The 12855-nt window shown below is 59.8% G+C and overlaps 3 protein-coding genes across 4 annotated transcripts; 2 read left to right on the top strand and 1 right to left on the bottom strand.

The window, feature by feature from the left end:
* Positions 1 to 659: 659 nt before the first annotated feature.
* Positions 660 to 2332, bottom strand: FGF21 (fibroblast growth factor 21). The gene is made up of 3 exons (XM_080643850.1): positions 1921 to 2332; positions 1611 to 1714; positions 660 to 1053 (listed from the first exon to the last, which is right to left on the bottom strand). Exons 1-3 carry the CDS (start codon positions 2150 to 2152, stop codon positions 766 to 768), a joined length of 624 nt encoding a protein of 207 aa, XP_080499976.1. The 5' UTR covers positions 2153 to 2332; the 3' UTR covers positions 660 to 765.
* Positions 2333 to 4743: 2411 nt separating this feature from the next.
* FUT1 (fucosyltransferase 1 (H blood group)) lies at positions 4744 to 7092 on the top strand. Its single transcript, XM_080644633.1, has 2 exons — positions 4744 to 4960; positions 5452 to 7092. Exon 2 carries the CDS (start codon positions 5454 to 5456, stop codon positions 6555 to 6557), a length of 1104 nt encoding a protein of 367 aa, XP_080500759.1. The 5' UTR covers positions 4744 to 4960; positions 5452 to 5453; the 3' UTR covers positions 6558 to 7092.
* A 1669-nt stretch (positions 7093 to 8761) lies between these two features.
* Positions 8762 to 12625, top strand: IZUMO1 (izumo sperm-oocyte fusion 1). 2 transcript variants are annotated; one of them, XM_080644653.1, is made up of 9 exons: positions 8762 to 9437; positions 9816 to 9890; positions 10246 to 10332; positions 10585 to 10605; positions 10905 to 10985; positions 11173 to 11273; positions 11519 to 11672; positions 11991 to 12254; positions 12472 to 12625. In XM_080644653.1, exons 1-8 carry the CDS (start codon positions 9203 to 9205, stop codon positions 12236 to 12238), a joined length of 1002 nt encoding a protein of 333 aa, XP_080500779.1. In that variant the 5' UTR covers positions 8762 to 9202; the 3' UTR covers positions 12239 to 12254; positions 12472 to 12625. The 2 variants fall into 2 exon arrangements, with proteins under 2 accessions (XP_080500779.1, XP_080500778.1); XM_080644652.1 differs by having other exon boundaries at positions 8929 to 9437; positions 11991 to 12234.
* Positions 12626 to 12855: the final 230 nt, after the last annotated feature.

A 12855-nucleotide genomic window follows, 5' to 3' on the forward strand; every position in this document is an offset into this window, starting at 1 on the left:
GGGAATGTGGAGGTTGGAATTCCCCCACCAGCCCTCAGCCCTGGAGGAGAGGCTGCCCTCACAGTCAAGGGCTTGGTGAGAACATGACAACAGCAGCAGCAGTCACATGTCATGTGTGTGCACGCGTGTGCGTGCGTGTGTGACAAGCTCCAATAGTAAGAGACTACGGGAAGATGGAAGGTGCTGGTATGTTCTGGGCCCTCAGAGATCTTAGAATGACTCAATAGAATCTCTCTCTCTTTTTTCTTAATTGATTTTTAGAGAGAGATGCAAGAAACCTTGTCTTAGTTCTGAGGACAAGAAGCCTTCCCATTTCTAGTGCCAAATGAGCCCAGAAAACTACATCTCCCATGAGGCTGTGGGCAGGCAGTGTCATTAAAAATAACCCCCTGCTAGGGAGGTACCTCTGAGAAACAGTTCCACAACCCTAACGGGAGGTTGGGATACAGTGAATGGGGATACGTTCTGTGCTGTCAAAGGGCAGGGATAGTCCAGGGTCCCTGGGGACATCTTAGGGGAGCAGAAAACTGAGGCTCAGGGGGATGCTGGGACCTTCTCACATCCTTTCAGCAATCGCGGGGAGCAGGGGCTTTGGGGATCCCTGAGAGACAGGGAGGCAGCTCCCATTCCCTTCCTCCAACACACAAGCTCACTCGGATCCTTCTTTCAGACTCTTTATTGTTCCAAGTAAGAAAAATAAAAATATAAATAAGATAAATAAGCAAATAAATAAGGAGGAGACCCAACAATCACCAGCCGGCGGCCTCAGGAAGTGTAGCTGGGGCTCCGGCCCTGCGAGGGCCACACCATGCTCAGGGGGTCTGAGGAGCCCACATCGGGCGGTGCAGGGGCCAGGCCCCCTGGCGGCTCCGGGGGCGCTGGGGGCAGGCCGGGCAGCGGCAGGAAGCGGGCGGGCCCCCGGGGAGGCAGGTCCCCGGTCAGGGGGCCGTGGGACAGGCGGAGCGGCAGGCCTCGGGCCTCGGACTGGTAGACGTTGTAGCCGTCCTCCAGGAGCAGTTCCCGGAAGCTGCAGGCCTCGGCGTCGAAGCGGAGCTGAGGGCACAGGAAAGAGGTCAGAGCCACGGCCACACCTCCCGCTGCAGGACCCAGGGTCCAGCCTCCCACCCCGGCCTCGAGGACACCCCCACAGAGCCCTGCAAGGCCCACTTCCGGGGCCCACGTCACAGAGACTAACATTCCAGCCCAGGGGACAGTTGAGGCCCCCCCAGGACCAAGCAGGGAGCCTTGGCTGCCACCTAAGGTCAAGGTCACTGTACAGGCCATGAGCCAGACGTGAGCCAGACGTGAGCCAGACACGTGGAAGCCTGTGGGGTCAGCAGGGGCGAAGGGACACAAGACTCGGTCTCTCATTCACAGGCCTCGTGACTCGGGGCCATGGTATCCATCACTGCCTGAGCCTGTTTCCCCTTCTTGCAAACATGGATAACAACAGCCTGGCTTCATGGTTTCCGGTGGGGGTGGGGGGTTCCGGCCATGAAGAGAGCACAGAACCCGGCCTCGCCTGGGCCACCAGTGCCAGAGGTGGTCCCACAATGGTGACATGGGGGGAGGAAGGACGGGGTCCCAGGAGGGGTACCCCGGAAACTCACCGATCCGTACAGTCTCCCGTCTGGCTGCTGGCACAGGAACCTGGATGTCTTGACTCCCAAGATTTGAATTACCCCTGGCTTTAGGGCTTTCAGCTCTAAGAGGCCTGAGGGAAGAAAGTGGTCAGAGACTCAGATGACCTTTTCCCAGCCCTCCTCCCTCAGACCGACGGGGGGGGGGGTGTGTCCAGGCCCCCAGCCCCTCCTCCCTCAGACCCAGGAGTCCAGGCCCCCAGCCCCTCCTCCCTCAGACCCAGGAGTCCAGGCCCCCAGCCCCTCCTCCCTCAGACCCAGACCCTGCCCCCACACTCACTTTCGGGACTCCTGTGTGCAGATCCAGCCACTGTGCCATCAGCCCTGATCTCCAGGTGGGCCTCTGTCTCCTGGGCATCGTCTGTGTAGAGGTACCGCTGCCTCACTTGGCCCCCAAATTGGAGGAGGGGGCTGGAGTCTGGGATGGGGAGTGCCTGGCAGGCTCCCAGCAGCACAGCCAGCACAGGGACCCACAGTCCTGGGTGCTGAAACCAGGCCCTGTCCCAGCCCATCAATGGCTCCGTCCTCAGGCGAGGTCTCAGTCTGCAGTCTCAATCACTGAAGGGTCTGGATTCTGTTTCGGATCCTGGGTGTCTGGGACAGCAATTCATGCACTGCTGCTCAGGTACTCCAAATGTCTGCGTCCTTTTGCACGTGGATTCCCAGACCATGGGACAACCAAGTCTCTTGGGATAGATGCAGAAGCTCCAGGATTTATATCCAAACGGACCCGCCCAGTCACCTTCTCCACGCCTGACCCGTGATATTTGACCCACTTGGCAGGAGCACCGATTCCACCGTGGCCAGGTCAGCCTGAACGGGTGATGCAATCAGGCAGGGGGTCCTTCCAGCTGGGAGCCTGGACTCGTGGGTCTGAGGGAGGAGGGGCTGGGGGTCTGGACTCTTGGGTCTGAGGGAGGAGGTGCTGGGGGCCTGGACTCCTGGGTCTGAGGGAGGAGGGGCTGGGGGCCTGGACTCCTGGGTCTGAGGGAGGAGGTTCTGGGGGCCTGGACCCCTGGGTCTGAGGGAGGAGGGGCTGGGGGCCTGGACTCCTGGGTCTGAGGGAGGAGGGGCTGGGGGTCTGGACTCTTGGGTCTGAGGGAGGAGGTGCTGGGGGCCTGGACTCCTGGGTCTGAGGGAGGAGGGGCTGGGGGCCTGGACTCCTGGGTCTGAGGGAGGAGGTTCTGGGGGCCTGGACCCCTGGGTCTGAGGGAGGAGGGGCTGGGGGTCTGGACTCTTGGGTCTGAGGGAGGAGGTGCTGGGGGCCTGGACCCCTGGGTCTGAGGGAGGAGGGGCTGGGGCCTGCACTCCTGGGTCTGAGGGAGGAAGGGCTGGGGGCCTGGACCCCTGGGTCTGAGGAAGGAGGGGCTGGGGGCATGGGCTCCTGGGTGTGAGGGGGTAGGGGCTGGGGGCCTGGGTGTGAGGGGGGAGGGGCTGGGGGCCTGGGTCTGAGGGAGGAGGGGCTGGGGGCCTGGGTCTGAGGGGGGAGGGGCTGGGAGCCTGGGTCTGAGGGAGGAGGGGCTGGGAGCCTGGGTCTGAGGGAGGAGGGGCTGGGGGCCTGGGTCTGAGGGAGGAGGGGCTGGGGGCCTGGGTCTGAGGGAGGAGGAGCTGGGGGCCTGGGTCTGAGGGAGGAGGGGCTGGGGGCCTGGGTCTGAGGGAGGAGGGGCTGGGGGCCTGGGTCTGGGGGAGGAGGGGCTGGGGGCCTGGGTCTGGGGGAGGAGGGGCTGGGGGCCTGTGAACTGCCTGCCTCCGCAGTGACTGTTGCAGCTTGTGTCTGATTCCGCCTGGACACCTTGGCTTTGGCAGTCAGACACTGAGCTGCTTCAGGCATCAGGAAATGAACACGTGCCCCGTGACCATTGTCCTCCCGGAGACACAGCTGTCCTGGACCAGAAGCCTCTCACCTGCTTGGCGCCAACCTCCCCTCAACCTCACCAGCCCTGCCCAGCAGCTGGTACCCAAACGTCCGGGCCTCCTCCTCTGGCCTCAGTCCAGACAAGGTGCCCCCAGCACAGCCTGGGTGGAGGGTGGGGTCTCTAACTCAGAGGTGGCAGGTGAGCCAGGCTCCGGAGAAGGAAGTTAGACCCAAGAGCCCAAGAGGAATGAGAGATTGGCAATTTCTGGAAACCTACGGGTGAAGAGATTGGACCCCCAGTTCTGAAGGAGGAAGGTGCTGGCGGCCTGGATTTTCTCAGCCGGCCCTGGTCTGGGGATTATGATCAACTGTCAAATCCAGAGTTCTTGGTTCAGACTGCTGGGGCGCTGGGTGCGGTGAGCAGGCCCCTTTAGCAATGGCACCTCCTTTCCTGTGGGGGCAGCAGGCCTGTGCTCTCTCGCTGGGCTCCGGGCTCCGGGCTCCGGGCTCCGGGCTCTGGGCTCCGGGCTCCGGGCGCTGGGGTCCGGGCTCCGGGTGCTGGGCGCTGGGGTCTGTGACAGGCAAGAAAGAGGCACTCTCCCACTCTGGCATTTCCCATTCCCCATGCTTGGGAGGGGTGCCTCCAGGACCTGCCAGCCTAGAAAGCTGCAGTTCAGCACAGACCCTAAAATCTCCCCAAAGGAGAGGCTGAGGGCGTGACTGTGGAATGTGGGGTTGGGGGGGTGGGGATCGGGGCCCCTGGTGAAGCAGGGACACCCTCGGGCCGGACCCACCCTGCAAGCTGGAGGCGGCTTCCCACCTGGCAAACAGGTTCTCCTTCCCCTCGGGAGGACTCAGGCTGCCAGAACTGCCCTCCCTGCCGGGCTCTGAGTCGGGGGCCCCACCCCAAGCGGCTGGGGCGAGGCCTGACTGGGCGCATCCAGACACTCGGGAGCCCAGGACCCGAGGGGAAGATGCAGAGGTTGACGGACTGGATCGCCCAGGTCCAGCATGGCACCTCCTGCAAGTCCTGCAGAGGATGCGGCTCCCGGGTGGCCGGGTAGGCTGCCCGGGACGGACCCCTCCTCCTGGCCAAAGTCCGGGGGGGGGGGTGCGGCTGGGGAGCGGGGAGGGAGGACGGTGGGTGCCCAGAGGGCAGGGCGGGAGGACTACCAGCCTGGCTGGGGGCGCGGGGAAGGGGCGGGGCTCCACCTGGCCGCTGTGGGCTGGGCCGGGCTGGGCTGGGAGAGGTAGAGGCCGGGAACCGGCAGACCGACCGGGCCCGCTCTCCCTGCTCCCGGCGCTGCTGCGGCCAGCGAGGGGAGGAGGCTGGAGGGAAGGGTTGCGGGTCCTGGGAACCTGGAGTCTGCGGTTCTGGGCGGCCGGATATAGACTGCTTTTGGGGACTGCGCTCCGCCCACACCAAGCCAGCAGCGGATCAGCCAGCCACCTGCCAGGAGCTCAGGTTAGTGGGGAGTGCAGATACCCCAAGCCTAGGAGTTCAATCTCAGCCTCTAACCCCCATGACCTGAGGAGCCTCCTGCACCCACAACCCCAGTTCCTGCTCCTGGAGGCGAGGGGCACGTGGGGGGTTGGGGTGGGCAAGATCCCTTATCAGTCCTGGGCCTCCAGCCCTCAGCTCTGTTTGGCGTGTCTCTTCCTGTGGCCTCCGGGATGGATTCGGTGGCTCACACACAGGTTCACCTGACAGAGGAGTTGGAACACAGTCAAACCATGGAATTTGCATGTGGGCCTGACAGGCAGGGGCAGGAGGCTGCAGGATGTGGGGACCAGGTGCTGGGCCCTGGACGATTGCTGTCTTGGAAATCACCCTCCCACTCCCAAATCCCAAACCTCCAGCTTCTCCGCCCTCAGGCCCCTCATTCCTTGGGGCCGCGATTCCCCGAGTCTTCCGCAGACTCTGAGCTCCTGCTCGTTCACCTCTTCTCCCCGCAGCCATGTGGACCCTCGGCCGGCATCACCTCTGTCTGACTTTCCTGCTCCTGTGTGTTCTTGCGGGAATCTCCTTCCTCCACATCTACCACGGCCTCTTCCATGGCGACCTGGACCTGTCTTTCCTGTGTGCAGACCGACACCTGGTGGGGGCCCCGGTTGCCATCTTCTGCCCGTCAGGCGCTCAGATGGCCCTCAACACCTCCTCTTCCTGTCCCCAGCTCCCTGCCCCCGCCTCGGGAGCCTGGACTATCTCCCCAGCTGGCCGGCTCGGTAATCAGATGGGGCAGTACGCCACTCTGCTGGCCCTGGCCCGGCTCAACGGCCGCCAGGCCTTCATCCTGCCCGCCATGCACGCTGCCCTGGCCCCCATGTTCCGCATCACCCTGCCCGTGCTGGCGCCCGAGGTGGACAGCCACGTGCCCTGGCAGAGCCTGGAGCTGCACGACTGGATGTCGGAGGCGTATGCCCACTTGCAGCAGCCTTTGCTGAAGCTCTCCGGCTTCCCCTGCTCCTGGACCTTCTTCCACCATCTCCGGGAGCAGATCCGCCGGGAGTTCGCCCTGCACGACCACCTTCGGGAAAGGGCCCAAGGGTTCCTGGCACAGCTCCGCCTGCCGGGCACCGGGGGCCTCCCGCACACCTTCGTGGGTGTCCACGTGCGCCGGGGGGACTATGTGGAGATTATGCCCCAGCGCTGGAAGGGGGTGGTGGGCGACCGCGCCTACCTGCAGGAGGCCATGGACTGGTTCCGGGCCCGGCACGAAGCCCCCATCTTTGTGGTCACCAGCAACGACATGGCCTGGTGCCGGGAGAACGTGGACACGTCCCAGGGGGACGTGGTCTTTGCCGGCGATGGACAGGAGGCCTCCCCGGGGAAGGACTTTGCGCTGCTCACACAGTGTAACCACACCATCATGACCGTCGGCACCTTCGGCTTCTGGGCCGCCTACCTGGCTGGCGGAGACACCGTCTACCTGGCCAACTTCACCCTGCCCGACTCCGGCTTCCTCAAGATCTTCAGGCCGGAGGCCGCCTTCCTGCCGGAGTGGGTGGGCATTAATGCTGACTTGTCTCCACTCCAGAAAATGCCTTCGGGAATCGCCTGACCCATCCAGGGCCGGCACTAGGCGTCTCCAGGGGCCCAGCTGCTTCTGGAGAAGCTTGTGGCAGTCCTGCAGCAGGTGGGCACCGTTTCGAGAGAGATTCTAGTTGGCTAGACTTTCAGAGAAAGAGAGGCTTCCGGCAACTGCCTGAACATTCTAGAACCAGCAGGAACTATTTTCCTGACTGGCAATGTCTGGGGAGGCTCATGATCATCTGCAGAGCACAGTGGCCGCCTGTAGTTCCCAGCCCTTATCCACAATATGGATGGCTGTCGCCCAGCAGCTGGGAACTACCCTCTCTAGTGCTAATGCTCAGGTCTTTTCCAGAAGAGGTGTTTTTCTTCTCCTGGACCCTCAGGACTGAAGGAACTCATGGGTGTTCTAGAGCAAGCACCCGCCAACGCCCCTTGTGTTTCTGGAGTGGTTCCAGATGGGTCATTTGCTCTAGAGAGGGCCCGCTCCACTGCCCGTGAGGAACCCTGCAGAGGGACGGGGGGTCCTGGAATTCTGGATCACTTTGGTGAAGAGTTGAATAAAGCTCAGCACCTCACTTCTGTCATGAAGATGGATGGGAGACAAACTGTGTGTAGCTGGGGCAGTTTGTGAGAAGAGCGAAACCCTAGTCAACTCTCAGTCCCTGAGGAAAACCACAAAGACACTCCCCCTCCCCCCAGCAGATAGGCGGAAAGGTGGGAGGTGGAGGAAGGGGGTGGCTGCTGAAATGCTGGGACTTCTGGCTGCAAGACTTTCCAGAAATGTAGTGAGACTTTTTTTTTTTTAAGCTCAGAAACTGACAAAGACAAGCACTGCCCATGTTGGCTCCTAGTATGAGATGCCTCTCCCAGTGAAGGGTGGTCCTTCCTCCGAAGCTGAGCTGCTGGGGGAGATGGGACGGAATAAATGTGCCCTCTGGGCTGGCAGAAAGCCGCTGGTATTGTCCCCCTTGCCAACCACTGTCTGTCTGCCCCTAAATTCTCTGACTCTGGCCTTGGACAAGTGAGGGATGGAAAGATCCAAGGGTGTGCAGACCCTGGACTAGCCTCATACCCAAGCAGGAGTACCCTTGGCGAGGACCTGGCCACGGAGGACTGGATTCTTGACTCAGATTTCAGGAACCCCTTGATGCTTTTTGAAGGGGATGAAGGTAGATACTTTTATTACAGACTTGTTTCTAGTCTTCTCATGGAGTTTTTTTGGGGGGTGGGGTGGGGTGGGGGGGACTATTCCCTACTCAGCTGCCATAGGTGGGAGAGGGAGGTATGAATTAAAAGTCCACATCACCAAACTCTGCCTCTGTAATTTTTTTGGAGTCGTGTGTGTGTGTGTGTGTGTGTGTGTGTGTGTGTGTGTTAGGAGGAAAAGTGATCTTCCAGGGACTCTCATGGCTCATGTCTTAGGGTATCCTCCCTGCTCAGATCTGTCAGCCTCTTGTTGTCAGACTTGTGGTCTCTGAGCCCCGATTCCATTCTCACCTCTCAATATTGCCCCCCCCCCCCCAGACCTCACTTTCCTCCAGGATCTTGATATTCAGCCCGAGGCTGGGAGAGAAGGTGGAGGAGGAAGTGAGCGCGGAGTATAATTCTTTTTTTTTTTTTTTTAAATATATTTTATTGGTTTATTACGGAGAGGAAGGGAGAGGGATAGAGAGTTAGAAACATCGATGAGAGAGAAACATCGATCAGCTGCCTCCTGCACACCCGCTACTGGGGATGTGCCCGCAACCAAGGTACATGCCCTTGACTGGAATCGAACCTTGGACCCTTCAGTCCGCAGGCCGATGCTCTATCCACTGAGCCAAACCAGTCAGGGCTAATTCTTGAACTACATTTCCCATAATGCTATGGGGTTGGCTGCGGCGCTCTGGAGAGAGACCGGGGGCCTTCTGGGAGTTGTATTCCTAGGGCTGGGAAGGGCCGCTTCTCGCGTCCTCCTACGTCGACGCCGGGGTCTTGGGCATCTAGTTGGGAGCTTGGGTCCTGGGGCCCGGGTTGGGGAGGGAGCTGAGGCTGGAATTCCTTTCCTCGTGTCCGGAAAGCCAGAGCAGAAAAGGTACTTCTTCAATAAATGCTGGGAAAGTTCCGGTCTGAAAGGCGGCCGCCTCTGTGACATCAAAGCACGATAGGCGGGGACTCTCTTTGTTGCGGTCCAATCAGACTCGGAGTGTAGCTTCTGGGCGGGGCAAAGGAAGCCCCCAGGGAGTGTCCCTTGGGAATTCGGGGCTCCAAATAGGAAGTTAGAAGACGGAGGCTGTGGGAGTACCTTGTGGATAGGGGCGAACCGTGCCTCTGACCCTAGTCAAATGCTCTCTATATCACGCAACCAACCTCACCCTCGCCCCTAACAAAACCCTTAATTTTAGAAATGGGAAAATATTAGAGTGGAAGGTCCTCCTCTCTCAAAGCCCTCAGAACCTGGAGTCGGCTCTTCAGCGAACCCTGGTGTTTGAGAGCACAAGACTCTGGAGTCCAGATCGGGCCGTGGCTGATTAGGGTGCATCGGGACTCCTCCTTTTCCTAACGAGAAGTGTGCGTCCTGCAAATTGGGGGTCCCTTAGTCTCGGGGAAGGGCATCTCTTCGTTTAGGGCTCACCTCCTCCGGGGGAAAGGACTTTTCCCGGAGGTCGGCGTGAATTGAACGCTCTGGCCTCAATGGTGCCGCGGTTTCTCCTCCTGGTGGCCGCGCTGGGCAGCTGCCTGCTTCCTGCCCTGGGTTGTCTCTTATGTGATAAAAAGGTCGTGGATGCGCTAAAATCCTTGGAGACGGATTACCTGCCTGACCACCTGGGGGCTGAGCATCAGAAAAACGTGGTGGAAAAGATAGAGAATGCCATGAAGGACTTCGCGAACCTGCAGCTTGAGGAGGAGTCCTTTATGGAGGTCATCGGTGAGGGCCAGGCAGAGCCGGGACTCCTGGGTCCTGGGAAAGGAGGGGCCTGGGACTAGGGTTGCTGGGTGCAGGGGTGAGAGGGCTGGAGACAGAGTCTTCTGGGTTTGGGAATGAAGTAGGCTTGGGTACAGATTTAGGGGGTTTCCCCAGGGCTAGCAAATACTGTGTTCCCCTACCCCTGATCCTGCAATTTTATGCAACAAAACTACAATTCCCAGAAAGCAACAGGCGGATAATCCCCTAACCAGGCCTATCCTTGCCCAGTGGCCCCATGGGTATTGTAGTTTCTAAAACTAGGTGATTCCTTGATACGGTAACACTGGAATCTGAGGTTCTGTCCCCCCCCCCCCCGCCCCCCTCCACACACACACACAGATGATCCCACACTGGAAAAGGGAACCTGGAGTTTTCTGAAGGAACTGAAACGCATCACGGACAGTGATGTAAAAGGTAAATGCATGGAGGGGACAGGGAAGGGGCTCCGGAATCTCTCAGTAGTGATGGATGGTGATGCCTGGTCAGGTACTGGGCTCTGGAACCAGACTGCCTAGGTTCAGTTCCTGGCTCTGCCACTTCCTAGCTGTGTGGCCTTGCAGCTTCGTCACCCTAAAATGGACACCACACCAGTGCTCTCGTCCCAGTTGTTGCTTAGCCAGTATGTTAAGTGGCCATTCAGTTTCACTGTTCTTCCCGGAGAAGCCGAAAAGCAGAGCGCCAGGCTCTGCAGACAGAGGCACACTTCCTGTTCCTCACTCACACCTGAAGCGGGGAGGGGACCGCTCTGCTTCATCCTGCTTCTTCCCAGGTGAGCTCCTCGTGAAGGAGCTGTTCTGGATGTTCAAACACCAAAAGGAGACCTTGGCCAGACACGTTTCTCTGTTCCAAAAAGATGGTGAGGGAAGATGGGAGTCCTGGACCGCCACCCCTCCATCCACAGTCCAAGAGTCCTTGTCCCCAGCCCCTTGCTTCTCTAAGTCTGGTCCCTCAGCTCTCCCAACCCTCCTCCCTCAGACCCAGGGGTTCAGGCACCCAGGTCCTTCCTCCCGCAAAGCTGGGAGCTCCAGCACCAGCCCCTACCCTTGCCCCCTCTCTCATCCCCTTTAACTTAACAACACGATTGTCTTTTTTTTCTCTTCCGAGGCAGCTTTATGTCCCAACAAATGTGGTGAGTGCGGATTATGGGAGCTGGTCCTCTTTCCCTCGCCCCTACTATGAATACCCAGCCTTTCTCCTCCCCCTGCTGGGTCTCGGTGTTCATTCTCCGCGCCTGCGAGGTTCCGGGTCTCCAGCATTCCTTCTGCACCAAGGCCATCTGGGGGAGCACTCTTTCCTGAGCCTGGTTAGATCTCGGCTTCCACCAAGCTGCACTTGAGACCTGCCCTGCCCTGCCCTGCCCTGCCCTGGCCCTCTCCTTCGAGTCCCACCTCTCAGTGGGTGCAGACAGCCTTGACCCTGCTCCTGCAGGTATGATGTTGCAGACTCTGACCTGGTGCGATTCCTGCGATAAGAAGGTTCACGCTTGTCGGAAGAACATGGATTGCGGGGGTGCGAGAACTGGGCCCAAGAGTCGGGGGTTGGCGCAAAGGGGGTGGAGCCAGAGGTGTGACTGAGTATAGAGAAGGCCAAGACCACAGTCAGCTGAAGAGGAAAGGCGGGGCTGACCCAGTGGATGGGAGTTGGGGGAAGGCCAAGAGCCATAAAGGAGCATCCCACTGTAACCCCCTATTCCCAGAGCGCAGAATCAAGGTCCATGAAATGGAAGACATGATCCTGGACTGTGAGCTCAACTGGCATCACGCCTCTGAAGGCCTGACTGATTACAGCTTTTACAGGGTGGGGCCCTCCAACCCCTGTACCCTTGAGCTCCAGGTCCATCAGGCCTGTGTGAACCCTGTCTCACAATCCCCATGACCCATGACCTACTAGGTTTGGCTGCCAATGACCCCTTCAGGACCCCATACCCTGACCAGTACACAGGACTCCCATCTCCCCCACTGAGACCCGTAACCTTCTTACCCCTGAACTCCCCCAACCCCTGAACTCCCCAGGCCTCTGTGACCCCTTGAGCTTGGGTCTAGGTTTGGAGGAACAAATCTGAGAGCTTGATGTACAAGGGGACAGCGCCCACCCTGACCAAGACCATGGTGAAGCCATCGGATGCGGGCACCTACCGCTGCCAGCTGGACACCGTGAAATCCAACCCAGCCACGATCATCCATTATCAAGTCAGAGGTCAGTGCTGGGGAGTATAGGATTCAGGGGTCCGGGGTTGGGAGCGGTCTGCTTCAGGGGTGTGTGTGGGGGAATAACTTCCTGCCGCGGTGTGGATTTAGGCCAGGAGAGTGTCACTTCCTGCCCCACGTGTGGCTCTGGCCACGTAGGCAGGGTTTTCTTCGGGGTGGGTTCCGGCTACACGCCATGGGAGGCACGTTGATTACCTCCCGGTGGGGCTGGGTCCTGGGGCAGGCAGGGACAGGGAGGGCTCGCCTTGGCTGTGCTGGGACCTTCTTCGTGCTTTCCCAGGATTATTCCTTTCTCCTCCTCTATCAGTGTTGCCCAAAAGAATAGTGGAGGAGACGCCGTCAACAAGCATCGTCCCAAACCAGGAGGACCTGGACGTGGACGTGGCCCTGGATGAAGTGACGTGGGCTCCCAACAAGTCGTCCACAACCATCCCACCTCCGTCACCGTCCTCCGCGGCACCGTCTCCGACGGTGGAGAACATGCTGAGAAGCCTCCTGGTCGGGCTGCTGATCTGGGGTTTTGTGGTGCTGATAGCCAGCATCGTCATCTTGTGAGCAGCCTGCTGAGGAAGTGAGGGCTTGGAGTGAGGGGTGGGACTACCAGTGCAGAGGTGGGTGTGGGAGCTATGGAACCCTAAGAGCTGGACTGCCATGGGGGATGGGGTGTAGAAAACAAGTTGGGGCTTACCTAGGAGGGCGGAGCTCGGATAATTGCTAGAATAAGATCAAATATATACGGAGGCTGGGATCTGATCCGGTTTGGCTGTTTGCACCTCCCTGTCTGCCAGGATGCTCTGCTATTGGTCTGAGAAGAATCCTGGATACTTCATTGATTCCATAAAGTCCTGGGTCAGCACTGCCAAGGAGGCTGCTCAGAGCCCCAAGGTTCCAGAGAAAAAGGCCAAAAAATCTAGGAGCCAATAAAGATTTATTTGATTGTTTAAGAATCTGACTCACTCCTCCATACTGATCTCAACGCTTGGTTCCCCCAAACGGGGAGGTCTGGGGACAGTCTCCTATCAGAGAGAGGAGGGGCTGGAGGCAGGCCCTGTGGGTCCTGGCAGGGCCCAACGGGCTGCAGCATGATCCAGAACTAAGGAGTGGGGCAGAGCCAGGGCTACCCAGATCTCCTCCTCCAGGCCCGGTCCCCTCACAGGACGCCCCCTCCCCGC

Source organism: Plecotus auritus (assembly GCF_963455305.1).
Source record: "Plecotus auritus genome assembly, chromosome: 10".
Classification (NCBI taxonomy): domain Eukaryota; kingdom Metazoa; phylum Chordata; class Mammalia; order Chiroptera; family Vespertilionidae; genus Plecotus; species Plecotus auritus.

Coding starts and splice junctions, on each gene's coding strand:
- IZUMO1 (XM_080644652.1), top strand. CDS start 9,203: ATGGTGCCGCGGTTTCTCCTCCTGGTGGCCGCGCTGGGCAGCTGCCTG. Junction 9,891..10,245: donor CACGGACAGTGATGTAAAAG/GTAAATGCATGG, acceptor GCTTCTTCCCAG/GTGAGCTCCTCGTGAAGGAG. Junction 10,986..11,172: donor GAAGAACATGGATTGCGGGG/GTGCGAGAACTG, acceptor CCCTATTCCCAG/AGCGCAGAATCAAGGTCCAT.
- FUT1 (XM_080644633.1), top strand. CDS start 5,454: ATGTGGACCCTCGGCCGGCATCACCTCTGTCTGACTTTCCTGCTCCTG.
- FGF21 (XM_080643850.1), bottom strand. CDS start 2,152: ATGGGCTGGGACAGGGCCTGGTTTCAGCACCCAGGACTGTGGGTCCCT. Junction 1,715..1,920: donor TGCACACAGGAGTCCCGAAA/GTGAGTGTGGGG, acceptor TTCTTCCCTCAG/GCCTCTTAGAGCTGAAAGCC. Junction 1,054..1,610: donor ACGGGAGACTGTACGGATCG/GTGAGTTTCCGG, acceptor CTGTGCCCTCAG/CTCCGCTTCGACGCCGAGGC.